This window comes from Peromyscus leucopus, chromosome 8b, assembly GCF_004664715.2.
Source record: "Peromyscus leucopus breed LL Stock chromosome 8b, UCI_PerLeu_2.1, whole genome shotgun sequence".
In the NCBI taxonomy this organism is placed as follows: Eukaryota; Metazoa; Chordata; class Mammalia; order Rodentia; family Cricetidae; genus Peromyscus; species Peromyscus leucopus.
In genome coordinates this window covers 26,965,274-26,986,263 of record NC_051086.1, presented here as the reverse complement: position 1 = coordinate 26,986,263, position 20,990 = coordinate 26,965,274, and the positions used below count along the sequence as shown (strand labels likewise).

At 50.4% G+C, this 20,990-nt stretch overlaps 1 protein-coding gene across 2 annotated transcripts in view; it reads right to left on the bottom strand.

Annotated features, from left to right (window-relative positions):
- Snx29 (sorting nexin 29) overlaps positions 1-20,990 on the bottom strand; it is a 488,775-nt gene that overhangs the window by 7,897 nt on the left and 459,888 nt on the right. For both annotated transcript variants that reach the window (XM_037201528.1, XM_037201527.1), the window contains one exon: positions 11,917-12,056. In XM_037201528.1, coding sequence (XP_037057423.1) covers positions 11,917-12,056 — 140 coding nt within the window. The remainder of the gene's footprint in view (positions 1-11,916; positions 12,057-20,990) is intronic.

Sequence of the window (20,990 nt, the reverse complement as noted above, 5' to 3'; positions counted from 1 at the left end):
GAAAGTGTGGCCACATGGTCCCTGTTCCCCTGCAGCCTGACCCACTTCCCTTGGTCCTGTCACACACACCCACACTTGTCCCTCCTGAGTAGCCTAGGCTGGCTTCTTGGACAGCACAGTTAATCATTTTTGTTCCCAGATGACCTAGCAAATCTGGAGAAGAGGGCTGTCCTCAATGGTTTCCTTGATCATGAAGCCTTAGAAAATGCTAGAGAAACACCTGCTGCCCTAATGGACACTGGTGGTTCGGGACCGGCAGTGGAAACTTGGTCTGTCTTCACCTGCTCTCCTCTCCAGGCCCAGCTGGAGGGTAAGGGTCACCACGGGGGTGCTTGAGAGCCTGGACCATGTCCTCCTGCCCCAGAAGGACCCGCAGTGCTCTGTGCTTTGACCCTGACCACAACAGGTTCCTTCTGAGTTGGCACCAAATGGGTTCTTCGATTGTTTCTTCCATGATGGGGCTAGGGTAGAGTGACTGTGAACAGCCAGGGGAAGCTGCCTATGGGGAGATCCATCAAGAATACCAGAGGTCCAGAAGAGAGACACCAACTACAGTGACCCCCCAACACCAGTGCTCTCCCAGAGAGCATAGTCTTGGGAGGTAGAGGACTTTCTAGGAGTCATGGACGGGAAGCAGAAAAGATGCATTCCAGAGCAGGGGACTAACCAATGGTCACTGAGACACAGGCCACCATCAACTTCCAACACTATTGTGTTCTGTCATGATTACAGGGTTCCCATCTCCAACAGGCATCCCCAGACATTATTAGAACTGTGCAGGGGCATGAGGCCTACCTCCTTCTTGGGGACAGTGAGGACAGATTGACATCAGGTGTCCAGGATGACTCTGAGACCTTGCTTCTGTGGGAATACACCGACCCCTGCCCTTCAGATTGTGGAATCGCTGGGTATTTATGACCCTTCCCTAGGCCACACATGGAAGACGGAGGCCACAGAGCATACAAATAGGTTCTTACAAACTACAGGGCTTTTTTTTGGGGGGGGGGGTATCAAGGTCTCACTATGTAGCCCTGGCTATCCCAAACTCACTATGTAGATCAGGCTGGCTCCAGACTCACAGATCTACCTGCCTCTACTTTCTGGGTTCATGTGTCACCACACCCAGCACCAACTGCCTTTGAAGGCCGCTCTGCTTTCATCTGCAGCTGTCTGTGCTGAGCAACAGGCAGCAGAGTTAACCCTCAAGCAGTGTCTGCACACCACGGACATATGACCCATCCTACCCTCTTCTAGGCCAAGGGCATAGAGATTAGTCACCTGTCTGCTTTTACAACCTATCTCAGACCCCCAAGAAGGTGTCTCAAAGTCTTCGGCCACTTTCCTAATCCTACAGCCACCTTGGATCCCACAAGCAGGAGCAATCGTTTCATGAGAACTGGACTTCCTTGGGGCCACCAGTGTAGAACCAGAACCAAGTAGTGATCCACACACCACACCTTGCCTAGGACTGCTTAACAATGCAGCACCCCTCCTGTACCCAAGCTTAAACCCAGAGTTCCCATCAGTATCCCAGCAACCGGCAATGCTTACAAATGGCAATTTTGATTAAAATCATTTCTTGCCTTTTAGTCATTACTTTTTTTTCTTCCTTTGAAGTGAGTGGCCAGGCCTCATATCTTCAAACACCCAGAGCAGGGGCTCTGGTTATAAACTGGGACAGCAGTGGATCATCTGATTTACCAGTGCATGCAGGGATATGGCACAAGGTCAGAGCACTTACCTAATGTGTACAATGCCCATTTCCAGCACTGAAACCCCAAACAGAACTAGAGTGGCAGCAAAAAGTCCCTACCTCCTGGCCATGATTGCCCAGCTCAGCCACCCAGGGCATCCTTGACAGCAGGCATTTCTCTAACACGGTGCCTTGGCACATCCTGCCAGGGCCGTGCTTCCTATGTCCCCACCCATAGGTGGCTACACTTATGATGAAGCCTCTGAGACCTTGAAGTTATAAAGGCAGAAAATAGCTTGAGGGAAGACTTCCATTTGTGACAACACCTAATTGCATTGATGTTACCACTGGTTTCATGGTCAAGGTTACAGCCCTGAAAATCAGGATGCTGGGGACCAGCTTGGGCTGCAGACAGCTGGACCAAGATAACAGAGGATGGGGAGCAGTTGCCTGGGCTGAGGCTGTACCAGGCCATCTCACGTGCCACTCTTCCAGGATCTAAACACTCTGAGCTGCACCTGCTTGGCAGGCATAGACAGCATCATCCAGAGCCCACTTTTTGCATCAGAGTGTCACTCAGAGAGCAGGCAACACCAAGACCCCTCCCAGATGGCAGGCACACAACTGGGCATCTGCCTGCCCATGTAGCAGCATCTGTTCTCACTGGCAGGGAGGCAGAGGAGGCTCTAGACTAGAAGATCCTATGAACATTATGGCTTCCCTTGCTGTGCCTTCTCCCTCAGCTTCCGGACCCCATCACTTGGGAGTCTCCCCCCCATACCTCCTGCATGGGTTCCTCTTCACCTACTGACATCTCCCAAGTGCAACTACAAGTCCTCTCTTCCAAGTCACTCTCCTCAATGACTTCTGCATGGACAGCTCCTCAGTACACCCCTGCAGGCATCTGTCCTTGGGTCCTGGATGCACCACCTGACCTAATCTGCAAGAATGTCCAAGGACTTCACAAAGCCCACATCCTGCTCCTGAGTGTCTCCGAGTCACCGTGCATTTACTAAATGGCAACTCTGTGCTTCTAATTCCACACACCAGTGACGCACACTCCCTCATCCATACCCAGACCTGCAGTGCTGCATTCTAAACACACTAGGGGCTGACAGCTGCCCCCATACCTTTCCATAGTCACCTCCTTCACCTTCCATGTTCAGACTCCTCCCCCAGTGTTCCCCATCCCATTCCCTAGACCACAGGGTTTTCTGGAACCTACTCTCCTTGCACTGGCACCTCCCCTCACCAAGCTGGCATTTCTGCTGTTTTGAGAAGGTTGAACACTCTGGGCCTCAGGGCCTTTGCACCTGCAGTTCACTCTGCCAGGATCTATCCCTGAGGTATATAATACATCTCTCACTACCTTTAAGGTCTTCTACAACCACAACATTAACACATCCCCACCAGGCCTGTTCCCACTGTTGTGTGAATTAATCACCAGCTGGTGTGCATAACACCCCCTGGACCACTCAACGTCTGGGTTCCCAACCAAAGGCGGACTTGAGTTGCTCTAGCACTGTCAGCAACTGCCTGGAATACATCATGCGCATGTTCCACACTTGGGCTGTGCTCCTGGCTGGCCTGGGTTACTACACTGACAGATCCCAGCTATGCTGACTGAGCTTGGTCTTCCTTTGAGTGCTGGGACTAATTTGAACCCTTTCCTTTTTTAGCAGGGAAGGTAGCTGCTTAAACATCTCTAATTTTCTTGTCGTGTTTTGTTCATTTTTTTAGTCAAAACAACAGTTTGAATCACAGCAGTCCTGTGGATAATGGGAAATAAAGATTTTCCCTCTTGTTCATGGTAATTGTTTATAATTATCAATAGATCAATCTAGTATTCATATTCCCCTCATGGTGTCCTTGGGTTGAACATGGGATGGAATGGTAACACGGTTTTCATGACTAGAGCACACCTACTACATACCTCCTACACTCATGGCACCAACCCCATCATCCCACACTACAGTCATGCTACATCTCCATGTCACAGCAAACAGAAAGGCTGCAAGTGCAGCCCAGAGACAGACTGAGGACTTGAACCCAGCACGGCCTCACTGTTTCCCATCTCGTCTCATGCACTAAGACGTAGGGGGTTGGCCTCCCAAATCATTGTCCTGAAGGAGGTCCACATCAGCCCTCCACTGTCAAATAGTAACTAGCCCAGATTGCCCAGTGACTCAGCTTGTCCCTGGGGTTCAGGCCCCTTTTAGAAGTACTAGAGAAGGTTCCCTTTCCCACTTGGGTGGTCCAGCAGTGATGGATGGTCTGGAAGCCACGAGAGGCAATAAGGAGCCCTGGCTGGGTACCTGAGGTCTCCCTTCCTGCCCACCACAGTCCACATGGGTGAGAACCTTAGGCCATCATTCAGAGGCTGCCCCTCCATGGACTGTAACCACCCCTTTCCCACCCAACACTCCCATGAGCTGACTGCATTTCATTCTTTAATGGCAGGGAGGGGTTCAGGGACCAGGACCTGAGCCACGAGTCTGACAGCCATAAAGCAGTCTGTCTGTGTAAACTCAGTCAACTTCTCCCCTCCCCCATCTTCCTGTCCCTTTTGAGGGGAGAGTTGCTGTGGGATGTTCTGTATGTCCTGTGGGAGCCCATTCTTGGGTTCCTCGTGGCTTTACCCAGCAGGTCCGCATAGAGGATGATTGGGACCACGGGCCTGAGTGCAGGTGTTTGAGATGGTCTGCACTTGGCTGTGCTGGAGGATGGTCTGTATGTCAAGTTGCTCTGATTGGTCAATAAATAAAACACTGATTGGCCCGTGGCTAGGCAGGCAGTATAGGCGGGACTAACAGAGAGGAGAAAAGAAAGAACAGGAAGGCAGAAGGAGTCACTGCCAGCTGCCACCCTGACAAGCAGCACGAAAAGATGCCAGTAAGCCACGAGCCATGTGGCAGGTATAGATTTGTGGAAATGGATTAATTTAAGCTGTAAGAACAGTTAGCAAGAAGCCTGCCATGGCCATACAGTTTGTAAGCAAAATAAGTCTCTGTGTTTACTTGGTTGGGTCTGAGCGGCTGTGGGACTGGCGGGTGACAGAGATTTGTCCTGACTGTGGGCCAGGCAGGAAAACTCCAGCTATAGAGAGTGGAGGAGATGAGCCATTGTTGGCAATCCCCAGAGCTCCTGGGAGAGTCAGTGAAGCCCACCTCATCATGGCTGAGTGACAAAGTCAAGGTAACTGACTGCTGTCTATTTCTATGACATTTCTATGACACACCATTTCCATATGGAAGTTCAATCAAGGCCCCTTTGTGAAACTCGGCCTCTTGGGCAGGAGGGAAGCTAGTGACTGAAGGTGACCAGAAGGTCCCACGGCCTCCCTTCCCCATGAGTTCTCTCCAGCAGGCTGCTGCCTCGTGACTCCCAGCTGAGCATCAGGAGGGACCATCAACCCCTGGCCTCCAAGCCACCCTCGGCCTCTCTGCATCACCAGCTTAGAGTTCTGCAGCGGGAACAGTCTGGACCGCTGACTTAGCGGGCAGCTGCAGCCTGTCTGTCACTGCGGCTGACCTTGCCACTCAGGCTGGAGCCCCTCTGCGAAGTGTTGAGACACGTTTTCCTCTGCTGAGGACAGCGTCTCTGTCAGGGATGGCAATCCAGGTTGTGTGGGCATTCTGTATTTGCCAGGAGGTTCCACAGGAAGAGCAGAGTGCAGTTCAAGGGTGTCCCAAGTTCCTCATACAGCCTGTGAGAAATGATCCCCAGGTCCCCAGTGTGAGGGCATGTTACCCCATTCCTCTCACTACACCCCTGCTCAACCTGTGAGCTAGTGTGAGCTGACACCCCCCTGCTACTTTGCCCTAGATGTGCCCCAATGAAAGCCATCTGGGGCCCCACCAAGAGACCAGCCAATCCAGGGGCTCCTGGTCTGTCATCTGAAGTGGGGGCAGTATTAGGGCTTTGGGCCACTGAGGCCTATGGTTGGTGTTTTCTACACAGCAGTAACAAGGCAGGAGACACTGATGGCCAATGACATAACCACTCCCATGGTCACCCTAGACGGCGTATTTTAAAGTTTAGAGGGACGGCCGTATGACTGGCCCACGGAGAGGAGAGCTGTTATCAGAATGGGCGGCACTGTGATGGGATGAGTCCGTCAGCTTCTGTGTGCCATAAGCACACCTCTGCTATTACAGGGATTTTGTCACTTTTTTTTTTAAACTAACCCTAAATTGGATGGAGGGTATTGTGCCAAAAATAACCTAATCTTCTTCCCCTTTTCCTTTCTCAAAACTGAATTTTCTGAGGCTCCAATGTTTAAAAATAAAAGCCATGAAGTAGGGCAGGCAACTGGAGTAATATCTGTGCTGCCACCTCACGTCCTTTGGGGACTAAAGCGGGACTTTGAACACAAAAGCAAAGCCGTGACTGCATCTGAACAGTACCCCTGTCAAGGCACACCCTCTCAAGCCTGGGAGGTCTGTGACTAGCTCCATTTTACAGGTAAGGACACTGAGGCAGAGAGCCAGGCCAGAGGCTATGAAGATCCGGCATCTGACCGCAGGTCTTAGTGGCCCCGTCTTGCACTTTCTGCATGAACATGGCTGCAGTGTGATGTGGTGGGACTCTGCCCCGCAGCTTGGCTTTTCCACCATAAGGAGCGCTGCCCACTGCGCTGTCCTCTCACTCAGAACAGAAGGCCTCCCCTCTGCTGCCGGGACTGCGCTCAGCCATGAGGGTGTGATGTGAACGCCGTCACAGCCGAGGCCTTTCAGATCACAATAAAGGAGATGGCTGCGGCCTGGACACACACGGAGACTTTCTGTGGGTCCTAGTGAACATTCTTGCTGTGCCCTGCCGTCTCAGAAGCCACACACTCGGCCCTGTTTCCAAGGAGCCCGGAAATTGTCTGCACACACTCCCACTAGTGACACCAGCCGTTGTCACCACTGCCATTCCTGAGCATCCTGTGCAGCTCAGCCTCAGCATGCCAACTGCCAGCACTGCCCGCAGAAGGGGAAACAGAGGCACAAAGCCTGTACTGGGGTAAACCAGCAGGTTAGTGACGAGGACATTGCCTTGGGTCACACCCAGCCTGCAGCCCTCCATCACCACAGATGCCACTACTGAGTCCTTGGGAGGAGAAGTTCCCAAAGGGCTTGTGCAGCAGCACCAGTGCCTCCTGTTGTAGCAGTGGGTTCCGCCTGCCTCCCCAGAGCAGCCCTGTCCCAGCACGTCCCCAAGTGTGAACAAGAGGAATCCAAACAGCCCTGCGCTTCCTCCGCAGGCAGATCGCCGGATGTTCCAGAGCCAGTTAGCACACCCTGGGCATCTTAGACAAACAAGGGACGTGAAAGGGCAGTGGCTCCCAAGCAAGCCAGCTGGGAACGGCAGGCCGGGTCCAGTGTGGAGCAGACATCGGAGGCCGTGCCCCATACGGATGCCAGAACCCCGAGTTCCTTGTTGCGTTTTCCTCAGCCCCATTTTCGAACCCTTTCTGAAACCTACACTTCAAGTGAGCCCCAAAGTGGGGCTTGGGCAGAACTTGAAGGGGTGCAGTGGGCACAGCTTGAGCCCAGGGAGCCTCCACAGGAAATGGAGAGCAGCCCCACGCCCTCAGCGGACTTTAGGACTTTACTCTGACTCACTTGGCAGGCGGTGGAGAACTGGTGAGGAAGCAGCTCCTGCCCCCCGCCCCCCATCCCAGCTGCACACTGGCTGGGCTACTTCACTCCCAGGCTCACTCTTCTCACCTGGAGAAGGAGCAGCAGCACAGACATCAAAGGGGACAAGTGGGTCTCAGCGACTCCATGGAGCCCAACCTGGCTCGGGGCACCATCGTTTGTTTCCAACACCGTCTCACTCCTGACCATGGAGCCCAGGGGTCTGCAGACAGCTGTACGAGATCCAAAAGTCTACTCCTCAGCCTGCTCAGGTACTCTGGTATGACTACCTCTAGGGCACACCAGAGTCATGCTTCTAGAACATACTTCGTACAGCTCCTCCCCTGTGACTCAGCCTATGCAAATGAGCACATCAGCGTTTACTGCACTGGCAAGCATGCCCCCTTTGTTCACCACCGCGCTCAGCGTCTGCAAAGGCACTATGGGCAAATGGGAAGAAGGAAAAGGAGAAAAGGAGAGAACTGCAAGTCCATCCTCCAACCCAGTGGCACAGGAGGGCAGGTGTGAGGCTTTGCCCAGTGCCTTTTGGCTAAACTGAGATTCAAGGATGGGGTGGCCAGACCTGGGCGGATAATGGAGACAGGGATGCTGTGGAAGGTCAGAGTCCAGCAAAGCAAGGCACGATCCTTTCACCCCAAATGCCACTGCAGTTACACTTATTTTTAAACCCTCTCTGTTCTTGGCCTCGTAGCTTGTGCTGGAGAGACATCTTGAACAGCTCGGCAGTGGTGAGTACTGTGGCGCCTGGAAGGCTCTTAGCAATCTGCCACAGCGACTTAGAAGATTCTGAGTTGTACGCGTCAGTAACCCCTTCTGAGACAAAAGGCCTCAGTGTGGGCCCAAGTGGACCCTGCCAGAGACAAGCCCACTGCGACCCTGGGCGAAACTTAATTGCTTTCTGGGAGACCATGGATTTCTGATTTCAGCAGAAACTATGTTTAATGACATTTGGAGTAAAAATGACAGTGGGTGGGGGAGAACCCGGGGCCACACTTCTGCTGCCCCTCCACATGGGGTCTGTGCTGGGACCCCTCCACTCTCCCCATCTGTCCCAGTACATCACTGAAGCCATGCGCTCTGCTGCCCAGTTCCTCAGAGAGCTCTTCAAGTCAGGCCCCCCTTCATTAGTGGTGCCAACTTTCCCCCAGGGACCTGAGGAAACCTCCACGGCAGATGGCAATCCTTGGAATCCATCTTTCTCAAAAGTGCTGGGAGACTGAACCACAGCTAGAGGCCTGCATGGGACTGACCTGGGCCCTCTGCATGTGGGTGACAGTCGTATAGCTTGGTCTCTTTGTGGGGCCCCTAGCAGAGGCATCAGGACCTGTCCCTGGCATATGAGCTGGCTTTTGGGAACCTATTCCCCATGCTGGATGCCTTGCCCAGTCTTGATGCAGGAGGAGGAGCTTGGTCCTGATACACCATGCTGTGTTGACTCCCATGGGAGGCCTGCCCCCTTTCTGAATGGAGGAGGAGTGGATGGGGGGAGGGGTAGGCAGAAGGGGGAGGGGGAAGAGAGGAGGGAGGGGAAATTGTGGTTGGTATGTAAAATAAATGAAAAAATTTAATAAAAGAAAAAAAGTGCTAGGAGAACACAGCCAATGTGGGGCTCCTCAGAGCAGACAGCAAGGGCTGCCATCTTTCTGCTCCCTATCTGGTGTGTGCAGGGGAGTCTGCCCCCCTCCCCATGTGCCACACAGAGTCCAAAATGAAGAAGAAATGCCCACTTTCCATTGTCTCGCTTTATGCCTCAGAGCTGCTTCAGGCATTTTCCAGGAAATGTATTAGTCCAAAAGTAGGAGAAGGTACATTCAACCTGCTGATTCTCCACTCTCAGATCTGTGGGGATGTCGGGCTGCTTAAAAACCATGCTCTCACTGCCAAACGTGAGGGACATTGACAACTGCAGAGTGTGTGGGTGGCAGCAGGCACCGTCCAACACCAGATCCAATACTGTACAACCTGAGGACTTAAGGGTGCATTCTGGAGGGAATTCACCAGCCAGTTCTTCTCAGGGGCTATGATCTGCCCTGTTCCCTGTCCTATCTCCAGGCGGAGTCTGCTACTAGAACAGGAAGTAAACACGGAGACTGGTTCACAGAACAGACAGGCAGGCCCATGGCATAAGCAAATGCAGAATGGGTGACAGAAGTATGGTAACATTATCTCAAGTCCATCACCTATGCAGAAGGGATCTGGGAAGAGCGGCCATGATCCAGGGCCACACCTTTGAATCTGCAGAACTAGGCAGGTGGTCCCGTGAGTGTGTTACACAGTGAGTGAGCATGTGATACCATGAGCAGGTGAGAAACCAACCAGCCAGAGAATGATGTGTGTGGCAGGGAGGCTGGATTAGTATTAGAAGACAACAGGATCTGGGGGGTTCAGAGTCACCAATAGCTAAAGCTGAGTGTTGTATGGTGGGAACAGGGTGAGATCAAGCTTATGTTCAAGAGAAACCTGGAATTTCAATGTTTTAATCTGATGACATTCAGTTGTTTATAGTGGCAACTACTTCACTTAAAAACAAATGAGAAAACACCATTGTCTGGTCACATTAGAAACAGAGGAATGTCTGTCCACAGGATGTAAGTTTCCCAACTGAATCCCCAAACCTAGGTGAGGGTACTATTCTGTCCAGGCTCCCCAAGGGCTGGGAGGGGTCCTGAGGTCACTTATGCCTCCTCTCTGACTGCACTTTGCTTTTCATGTTATAAAACTGTCTACATATGTCATCACATGGCTATAATGTAACTGGTAGGAAACCTTCTGGGGTTGGTATTTTAATGGCACCTCATACAATTCCCCCAGTAGAAGGAGCACAGCACCCATTCATTGAGAGCCTAGGAGAGAGTGGGATAAGCCAGGTGTGGCATGAGGCTGGCCCATATAACTGTGACTCTGTCTCTGGGAATGCATCCCTGGACATTCACTCACGAGACGGGACCTTTCAGATCAGTGTCTGAAAGAACCAAGGGACAGCTGCAGAGATTTACTAAGAATAATGCTTTGAGGGTTTATTTCTTAAATTGAGAAATGTATGAGTGTATGCATGTGTGTGTGCATATATATTTGTATGTGTCCGTGCATTTGGTTTGTGTGTGTGTGTGTGTGTGTGTGTATATATATGTGTGTGTGTGCATACTTGTCTATGTATCTATCTATGTGTGTATATGTGTGTATACTTGTCTGTATCTCAAGACTTGGCTGCAGATCACCTCTCTGAACACAAAATGAGAACACCTGAAGCTTTCACCCGGCAATCTCACCTTGCCCACAAAAGACAAGAGATGTGGCTTAATTTGCAATGTCAAGGAGAGCCAAAGAGACATGGCTATTTAGTGCTGCCCAGAGTCTAGCCTGTTGTTTGGTCAAACTTCTACTTCCCAATCTCCTGCGAAAATTCCCTTTGTTCTTTAAGCTCACAAAACTGGACCCTGTGCTCCGTGTGCTCACCAGGAATAGACAGTTTCCCTCTCAGCACCGAGGAACACAAAGAGCTGAGCCTGCATCCCATGCTGCACACAGCACTCCAGCTGTCACAATTCAGCAGCCTCACAGGCCAGCATGTGGGAATCAACACGGGACTGGGGTGGCTGGCCTTCTAGAGCCAGCTGGGACCCTGATATCCTTCAAGGGCCATCCTTCTCTCAGCTTCCTGCCTTCAGTCCTCTTGGGGCTTGCCTGATAACCCTCTTTACAACTGAAAATAAAGCCCAAATTCCTGGGACTCATAGGGAATGGTTAATTCCCAACACACACCTGGGCTGGAGTTGTCTGTGAGAGATGAGCTAGTGTTCTTCATGACATGATGTGGCCTTCCCCAAGTATGGACACCAAGGCCCTGGTACTACTAATAAATGGATAATGGGAAAACATGATGTCCCAACTCATGTCTTTTAAACAGGGAAAAGGCATCTTTCAACACATAGCACATTAGACTTCTGTCTTTTCACAAAACCTTGAGACAACCAGAACCCATGAGCAACCTTCTGAGCTACAACAAAAGGATTTTTGCAGGGCAGAAAGTAGCCCTGTTTCTGTCTGGTCAGAAGCTCAACCTGGAAATTCTGGCCCATCCCACAGACAGAGTGGAAATCAGCCTGTTTCTGTTGTAGCATCACTGTGGGAGTGAACATCCCCAGATGTCTTTCTGCAGACTGTTTTAAAGAGTCCCAGTGGAAGGAAACTAATTTTGTCCCAGCAAATTATACAGACTCAGACAAGGGCTTCTCAAATGAGATTCTCAAACCTACCTGTGAGAACCCAAGGGCTTTTTCCTATGGCTTTTCACACCTGGGACTTTCATGAGAGACTATTACAAATAATATAATTACCTTCAACAGTACCTGGAGATCATGAAAATCATAGGGCTTCATGATTTTGGTCGCCTTAACTGCAAGGACATAAACACCCCAGACAAGGCTGACACTTGGAGCAGAAGGACTGGTCACTGACAAGGCACCACCTCAAGCACTGCTCAAATACACCTGGCCTAACAGTGGCCCCGAGAAGTGAGTGCAAGGGAAGCAGAGCTCGGGTAGTGTCCAGGAGCATTCCCCCATGACAGGTACTCACACAAAGAAGGGGACCAGCTGCACCAGGGTCTCCTTCTTGGGGTTGGCAGCAAACTCAGGAACCATCTGGATGACCTTGTTCATGACGCTGCGGAGGTAACTCTGAAGCTGCTTTCGTCGCTCCTCCACGAACTTGGCATCCTAGGAACACAGATGAATGTGTGCACTCAGTATGCTTGTGTCATAAACTCAGAGGGGATCTTGTCCAACATGTACTCATTAGGCAACAACTGCCAGGGGGGCTGGAGTTCAGCTCAGTGGTGGAGCACTTGCAAGGCACTGGGTTCCATCACTGCTATGCACAACTGGTCTCCATGGCTTTGCATGTGCTGTGGAAAAGATACCTGGGATGATATTTTTAATAAGCATAGCAAAGGCATGTCCAATACCTGTGTATAGTGTGGTCCCACAAATGAGTGAGTGAATCACTAAGTGTGGGTGTTACTTCTTGGTGCCACAATATCCTAAGTGTGGCATCATAGACCGAGGACAGAACAGTGAACACAATCATTGCAGTGGCCCTGTTGGAGTTCACAGGCCACTGGAGGTGGCACAGTGACCACACAGGTGTGCATGGTTATTAGTCACACTGCTATCCTCTGGAGTACATGCTTAATTTGTCTTCACAGGTTTTCAAGATATGAATCTGTCGCTGATGAACAAAAAAAATTTACCATCTCCTCAAAGTGTGGCTAAAGCTATGTGGCACAGCCGGAGGCAGGCACAGCGTCCAAGTCAGACAGGCGCCCCGCTGGGTGAGTGCTCAGAGGCTCGGAGGCTCCACACTCCTGCACAGAGAGTAGCTGCACCACTGCAGACCCTTACTTGAACCGGTGTGACGATCTGATGCCTCACCTTTACATTGCCCGGGCACTCTGAGAGACGCGGTGTGTGCGTGAGCATCCTTGATGGCCCTCTGTCCAGGGCTGAGTTTAAATTTTTACTACTGTCAAATTTGTGTGTGCATGTCCATGTGCGTATGCCACAGTGTGTGTGTGGCAGGAGTTGATTTTCTCCTTCCGTCAGATGGTCCAACTAGGACATCAGTTGTGTTACTGCAGTTTTTCTGAGACTACGGTTTTACAGAGCCCTGTGTTCTCTGGCTAGTCTCCTTCAGGAACTGTGTGGGAGGAAGAGCCAGGGAGAATCTCCGGCAGGGCTTCCCCTGGCCTCTTGTCTAAAGCCACGCCCTACGTTGCCCCAGTGCAACCCCAGTGGCGTAGGTTGGTTGGTTACAACCAGCACTGCCCCAGGCCAGTGGCCAAAACCTCCACAGCCTGGCAGGGTCAAGCCGGAACCACTTGGCCTGTGCCCACCAAGTCTGGATGCTGGATTCTGCTCCTTGGTCCCCACATGTTAGCACATCATTAAGTGATTAGATGTTCATTCCTGAGGGGGTGGATGGGCCAGGTGGACCTACTCAGGCCTGGGTTTTAATTTGCATAAAAACCTCGAAGGCCAGCTTGAAAGGCTCTACAGCAAGAGGATGAGAAAGGTGCTGTCAACCCTGGAGGGGCTGTGGAGGGTTCCGGGTTTGGACAGGAGGTCAGAGATGATCCTTTGTGGTGCTATGCTGAGCCACAGAGCTGAAGGAAGGCAAGCACCCCAAGAGGAGGCCAGAGGACACGCCCCCCAGCAGTCTAGCCAGCCCATGTGTCACCTGATTAATGTCTCCTATCATCCAGGTCCCACAAGTTGTGACATGACAGATGGGGGTCTCACCTGGAAGAACCCCCAATTCTTTCCTAGCACCCACTCATATTGAGAGCCAATACCTGGGAACCTACTCTGTCTTCATTAAAGAAACTCCAACTGAGAAGCAACCATTGTCTAAGTGCTTGAATGCGTGCGTGTGCGTGTGTGTGTGCGTGTGCGTGTGCGTGTGCGTGTGTGTGTGTGTGTGTGTGTGTTTACATGTATATAGAGACCAGGGGAAAACCTTGGGTACCATTCCTCCAGAGGTATCATCCACCTTATTTTTGAGACAGAATTTCTTACCTAGAGCTCCCTAAGTAGGCTGGTTAGCTGGCCAGTGCCTCCCAGTGAGTAGAGCATGCACCATGAGGCCAGTTTTTTGTTGTTGTTTTAAGGAAGTGAGCCAAGCTAAGGTTCCCCTCCCCCTTTTATTTGGTGCTTTAGTGTTTTAATTGAACTCAGACTTCAAGCTTGCACGATAAATGTTTTCCAGAATGCACTAACTCCCCAGTGAGCAAGAACATACCTCAAGTCTTCCCTGTGCCCCATTCCCCCAGGAGCTACATCCTTATGTCACAACCATGGCTGGTGACAGGTCTGGATGGGAAGAACCAGCCCAAGGCCCTAAACTCAATGGCACCTGAACAGAGACGCAGGTCTTCAAGGAGCAACTTCAGACCCTTACCTCAACGCAACCTCCAATCTTCAGAAGTAAACTCGCCTGGCCATCTCTCCCTGACAGTCACCTGTATTCAGTTCACAGAAATCCTGCTTCCCCCCTGGCTTTAGCAGAAGCCACGGGTGTATGCACAGTGGGATGCCTATCACCGCAGTACCCAGGCAGGCTGCCTGGCTTTTGACCTTGAGCCCCGAACTAGTACCAAAAGCTTTTCTGGTCCTCAGCCTGAATCTCCATTCACCATGTGGACACAGGCACAGGACAGACTGCTCACCAGCAACGTGGGGAGGCCACGTGCTCCTCTCCGTAAACAGGGATGGTTTTACTTTATAATGAAAAAATGGCGAGTTCTCAATAACTCTTCATCTAAGGAAACCTGAGCCATCTCCCACAGTTGCTTGTCACCTTGGCCTTTTCACCAGGCGCTGTGTGATGCTACGGATTAAAACCAGGGCCTCATGCATGCTAGGAAAGTGCTCCACCTCTGAGCTGCATCCCTGGCCTACACCAACAGAGCTGTAGCTGCGTGTGGTGGTGCACTCCTGCAATCCCAACAATTGGGAGGTGGAAGCACAAGGAACAGGAATTCGAGGCTAACCTTGGCTATGAAGCAAGTTTGAAGAGTGCCTGTGCTCCATGAGACTCTACGTCAAAAACAGGACAATAAAATAAATGAACATATATATAATGAAATGTATATATATATAATAAAATATAATGAACAGTTATAGCCACTTGATACTTCATTCTTAAATACTTAATATATAAATCTAGAAAATTAGGACACATTTCTATTTAACCAAACACCATTACTACCTCCAACAAAGAGGACACTCATGGGTTGGTATTACTGAACAGTGTTCTCTGTAGTGCTGAAGTCCGTATTCGCAAAAGAGCCTACTGCTTCTGGGGCTATCTCGTTTCTGACTTTGTCTTGAAACAGGTTCACACTTGTATCCCAGCCTGGCCTTGAGCTTGTGACCCTCTGCCAGGGTGACACGTGTGCACCACCACACCTGACTGCTCTTGCAATGTGGATCGAGGTGTCAAGACCAGACGTCAGCCAGAACTGTCCAGCAGGCTGAAGGGGGCAGTGTGGATGGGTGGTCAGACCTAACGACAGAGTCCATGGACAAGGCTTGACCCACAGGCATGTTTTTCATGGACTGAACAGTATTTGAAAAGATTAAAGTAAGATTTACAGAAGTTAGAGAAAGGGAAAAGCCCAGAGGCAAAAGGGTAGACGGGATAAGTTAAGATAAGGAAAGCTGGCTAGAAACTAAGCGAAGCTAAGGCTGGGCATTCATAATTAATAATAAGCCTCTGTGTGTGACTTATTTGGGAGCTGGGTGGTGGGCCCCCCAAAAAAGAGTAAAAAACAGACAACAGGCACTAGCTCACTTAGCCATCTCTGCCTCCTGAGCACAAAGAAAGTCAAGACCTCCCAGCATGCCTTGCATCAGACCTGAGCCATGGGCAAGTTATGGCCAACACAAGGTGACAGGACTGAGGCCTCATGAGAAGGGCAGGCTTTCAGGTCGGGTCTTTACGGATCCTGGGGAAAAGGCCCATCACTACGGGTGGCGACCTGAGGCCCCATGTTATATACCACACCTATAGTTCGCATCTATCGAGCGTGGTGCTGGGATTTGAGACCAGCTATGGAAGGATACAACCTTCATTCCCAATCTCCTGAAAATATGTGCAAAGATGTTCACTTAAAGAAGAATGAAAATCAGCGCAGCTAAAGACAGCAAGCCCGGCGCATGCCCAGCGGGGAATTGACAGAATCCTGTCCACAGCGAAACACCCCCATCTCACAGGGAGGATGCAGAGGTGCCTGAGACAGGGTAATAAACCCACACCCTTTCCACAGTGGAACACCCCATCTGACAGGGAGGATGCAGAGGGGCCTGAGACACAGCAATAAACCTACATCCTTGCAGCTGGTCTTCATGGAGCTGGAATTTGAACCAGTCTCCTGACACTCCTAAAGAGAGGTCAAGGGTTCTACTGAAGACCTATGGCCAGCTGCACCATATCCTGCACTACAGTTTCTCACATCACACACATGGAAATGGATTACTAGGCTGGGAACATCCTAATCAGGTTCTGATGGTCCCCGGGAAAACGCTGCCTGGGAGAGCAAGAAAAAGATTTGAGAGGACACCATGGTCTCCAAACAGTAGGAGAAGCGCATCTCTTCCAGGGTGGGCAGCAGAAACCCAACTGCATGGCTGCTGCCCACACCCCATGTCATGCTTCACATGGCGCTGCCAACCCTGAAGCAGCAGTCTCCCCTGGAAGCTCACTCTGCCCAGCACTACTCAACAGACCTGTTACCTCAACACACCTCTGTGATGGCTTTGGGAAGAAAGTCCTGGGCTCCCTGTATTGCAGGGGAAGACACTGGGGCTCTGGGGGATTAAGTATTTCCTCCAAATTACACAGTTGAGATTGATAGCAAACACCGTCTGCCTGACTTCAACAGCAGCCATGCTGCCCTGCCTTTGAGAACCGATGTGCCCACACCTGAACAGACCTGCAGCTCTGCCAAGAACAGAAATAAGAAACCAGCTGGCCCCAGGGCTCATGCAGGGTGAACCACATGCCACAGTTCAAACACTCTCACCTTGGCTGGGCTGTGGCTGAGGAAGGGGGTCCCAGAAGTCCTGGAGGTTTGCTCTGCTCAGGGCAGGTTGAATACGGCAGCCTGTCTGCCTGCCTGCAGCAGAAGCCAGTGCACAGTATCTCTTCTACCCACCACCTTCAGTAGTTGTCACAAGCTGGGCCCTTGGAGGGGCACAATGACTAAGTCACAGGAAAACATGATTCAAGTGGAAACCCTGCCTTGGTTGCTGGGGACCAGAGCAGATATCCTTAAGCCTGCTTTCTCTTAATCTCTTGAGATGTCCCTCAGTTTTTGCCAAACCTAAGAGACCAAGAGGAGAGAGAGATGAAAGCAAGCACAGCAGCAGTCCCCTGGTCCAGTCAGGAGCTTTTGCGTCACTCCAGATGTACACTGTGGTGGTTTGAATAAGGATGCCCCCTCAGGTTCCGAGATTTGAATGCTTAGGGAGTGGCATTATTTGAAAGGATTAGGAGGTGTGGCCTTGTTGGAGGATTGTCAATGGGGTGGGTTTTGAGGTTTCAGAAGGCCAGTGGCTCTTCTTCCTGCTGCCTGCATATCAGGATAAACTCCCAGCTCCTTCTCCAGCACCATGTCTGCCTGCATGTGGCCATGTTTCCTGCCATTCTAATAATGGACTATACCTCTGAAACCAAGTAAGCCCCAGTTAAATGTGTTCCTTTATAAAATTTGCTGTGGTCATGCCGTCTCTGCACAGTGAAAGGAACCATAACTAAGACACACACACACACACCATTACTTATTTAATGGGAGTCACTTACTTATTGCCCAGTCAGGGCTCTGACTCAGGTCCTCAAATGCTGTACTAGCCCTCTACCACTAAGCTACACCCCCGGACCCCAGACAGCTCCAGTTCAGAGCATAATCTTTCCCCCTCTAACTCCTCTCCGTCCCCACAACACTGTTGATGCAGCAGTGTAGCCCTGAGACAGCTTTCACTTCCTGTGGACAGCCATGCTGTCAGAGGCAGGCGCACCACCTCCTGGTCCAGCTGCTGGAGCATCCATAATCTTCTCCATGATGGTCACCCCAATTATGGGCCCTTGAACAAAGGCAGTATGAGGCTCAAACTCTGAACACAGAACAGCGTTCAAAGAAATTATAGACCTCAATGAATGGGGATCATCCTGTGTTTGTGGATGGGGAGACTTCTATCTTATTAAGTTGATGATGACAATGATGTCTCATATTCATTTGCAGATTCTATAATATCTATTCAAAATCCAGTTGTTCACCCCCCAAAATGATCCTAACACTCATATATATAAATACACACACACACACACACACACACACAAGGGACCCAGAGCAACCAAACTAATCTTGGAAAAGAACTAAGTGGAAGGACTCACATTTTCAAATTCTAGAACTTACTACAAAGCCTGAGTATCAAGATATCAGGGAACCAGCAGAGGAGTAAATATTTAGATCCATAAAGAAGAAATCAAAGCCTGGAAATACTCCCTCATATTTACAGTGAGCTGATTTTTCTTTCCATAGAGTTTTCAAGATGACTCAATGGGAAGAGAGTAGTCTTTTAAGTGAAGGTGCTCACTCAGCCATGTAAACAAACATCCACAAGTGACTAGTGCATTTCTTTGCCATTCCATGCACAGAGGTTGTCTCAAAATGAATAACAGAACTAACCATGAGAGCTGAAACTTAGAAACTGTAAAAAAAATAACCTTCCAGAATAGGTCTTTTTGACCCTATGTTTGGCAAAACTTCCCACACATGGCATTAAAGAACAATTCATCAACAGCAAAGACTGTCTTCTACAAAGGTCATCATCAAGAGAGTGAAAGGTAACCCGAGATGAGAGGGAAGGAACAGCTGTAAATGACGCGCTGGCCAGGTTTTGTGTCTGAGGTGTAGAACTACCTCAGCTACCACAACCAAACCCTGTGGCAGGGCAAGTGAGTCAGCAGACACTTCTTCAAAGACATGCAGAAGGAGCCCAAGAGAAGGTGCTGAGTGTCAGTGTCCAGGGAGGCACATATGACACAAGGAGGCAGGACTCCAAGCTCCCTGGAGTGTGAGCAATCAGCAGACAGGCAATATTAGGTGCTGGTGAGAGTATGGAAAAAGTACACACACATGTCAACAAACACACTCATGCATAACAGACGGTCAGAAATGAAGTAGCCAGCTTGGAAAACAGACCATTCTTCAAAATGCTAAACACTCTGCTAACATATGCAACAGTCCAAAAGCTTGTGCTCCTTCCAAATTAGTATGTTAAACCCTCACCCCCACAAGCACTGACCATGCATGCTCTGTAATCCCAGAACATGGAGGCTGCCATAGGAAGACAGGAGTTGGAGATGCACCTGGATTCTATGGAGATCCTGACCGATAAACAGAACACAGAAGGCCTACCCATGGAGGCAGTTAGGTGAAATCTTTGGAAGGTGACTAGGTTGTACAGGTGGAGCCCTCCTGAACGGTTAATGGGATTAGTATTCTTGTCGAAGAAACCTGGAGAGATAGCTGGCTCACTGCTGCAGCTAGGAGAAGCCTTTATGAACTAAGAAACAGACCCGTACCAGACACTGAGGCTACTGGTGACTTGATCTTGAACTTCTCACCTCCAGAAGTAGAAAAAGTAATTTCTTCTGGCTAAAGACATTAGTCTATGGTACTTTGATATAGTAGCCTGAATAGACTAAGATACCACATGACCCAGCAATTCTACTCCTAGATGGCAGGGAATGAAATGGGAAAGCATTCACCAGCAAACAGGGTTCTTCATAACAGTCAAAGGCAGAAATAATGCAAGTATCCATCAACTGCTATATGCATGGCCAGGCAAAATGTAGTCTATCCCTACACTAGAATATTATCTGACAATGAAAAGAAAATGCTGCTGCCTACTACAACACAAATGAACTTTGGAAACAGTTCTGTGAGTCACAAATGCCACACAGTACATAATTCTATGCATAAGAAACTTTCAGAGCGGTAACTTGCACTGGCAAAAAGGGCAGCAGTGGTTCCTGGGGAAGGGGCGATGGGGCATGACTCTAATGGATGCAGTTCCTTTCGGGGATGATGAAAATGTTCTAAAATGGGCCATGGTGATGGCTGCACACGTGTAAATATCCTGAGGACCCTGGTGAACAGTGAGCTAGAGCCCACAACCAGACAACAGATGGGCTGGAGATGGCGGTCAGTCAAGTGCTTGCTGTGGAAGCCTGAAGGCCAGAGCTGGAGCTGCAGAGCCCATGGAGAAAGGGCGGGCATAGAGGGGAGCACTGCTAATCCCAGTGCTGGGGAAACTGAGGCAGATGCATTCCTGGGGCTGTAGGATCTCTCACATCTGTAGGGTCTCTGGAGCTCAGCACCACCCACTGGAAAGGGGCAGCTGTTGGGCTTGACTGTCTCTAGAATCAAAGTGTTTAAGGCCTCATTAGCACCCCAAAGCCAAGTTGATTGGGGTGGGAGGTGTTGCTGTGACACCAAAGGAAATGGCCAAGAACCCTGGCCCACTGCTGCTGCCAAGGGAGGCCTTCCATGAGAATCCTCAGCAAGTGCTCTGAGTTGGGCTCTCTTCCTCCACTGCAAGAGGAAGGCAGGAGCAGGGAAGGGTGAGGAGAAAAGGCAGGGGTGGGAAACAAACCGGAAGCTGTCTGACAAGTTTGTGGGTCCAGCTTAACAAAAGACTGAGCTGCCCGTCCCAAATGAGGTTTGGGTTTACTCCCCAGTGTACAGGGCCACTCGTGATGCATGTGACTAAAGGTCAGGCCCAAGTGACACTTCATTGCTGGCATCTGATAGCCTTGCCACCTCCATGTCCACTCTTGTCTTTCAAGGAGAGCTGAGTAAGACCACTCTGGTTGACAACAATGGGAAATTTGTGCATGCATGGATGTGTGTGTGGTGGTTTGAAATGAATGGCCCCCATAGGCTCACTTGAGGAGGATTAGGAAGTGTAGCCTTGTTGGAGGAAGTGTGTCACTCAGGTGGACTCTGCCTGCTCCTGTGGATCAAGATGTAGAACTCTCAGCTCCTTCTCCAACATCATGACTGCCTATATGCTATTATGCTGCAC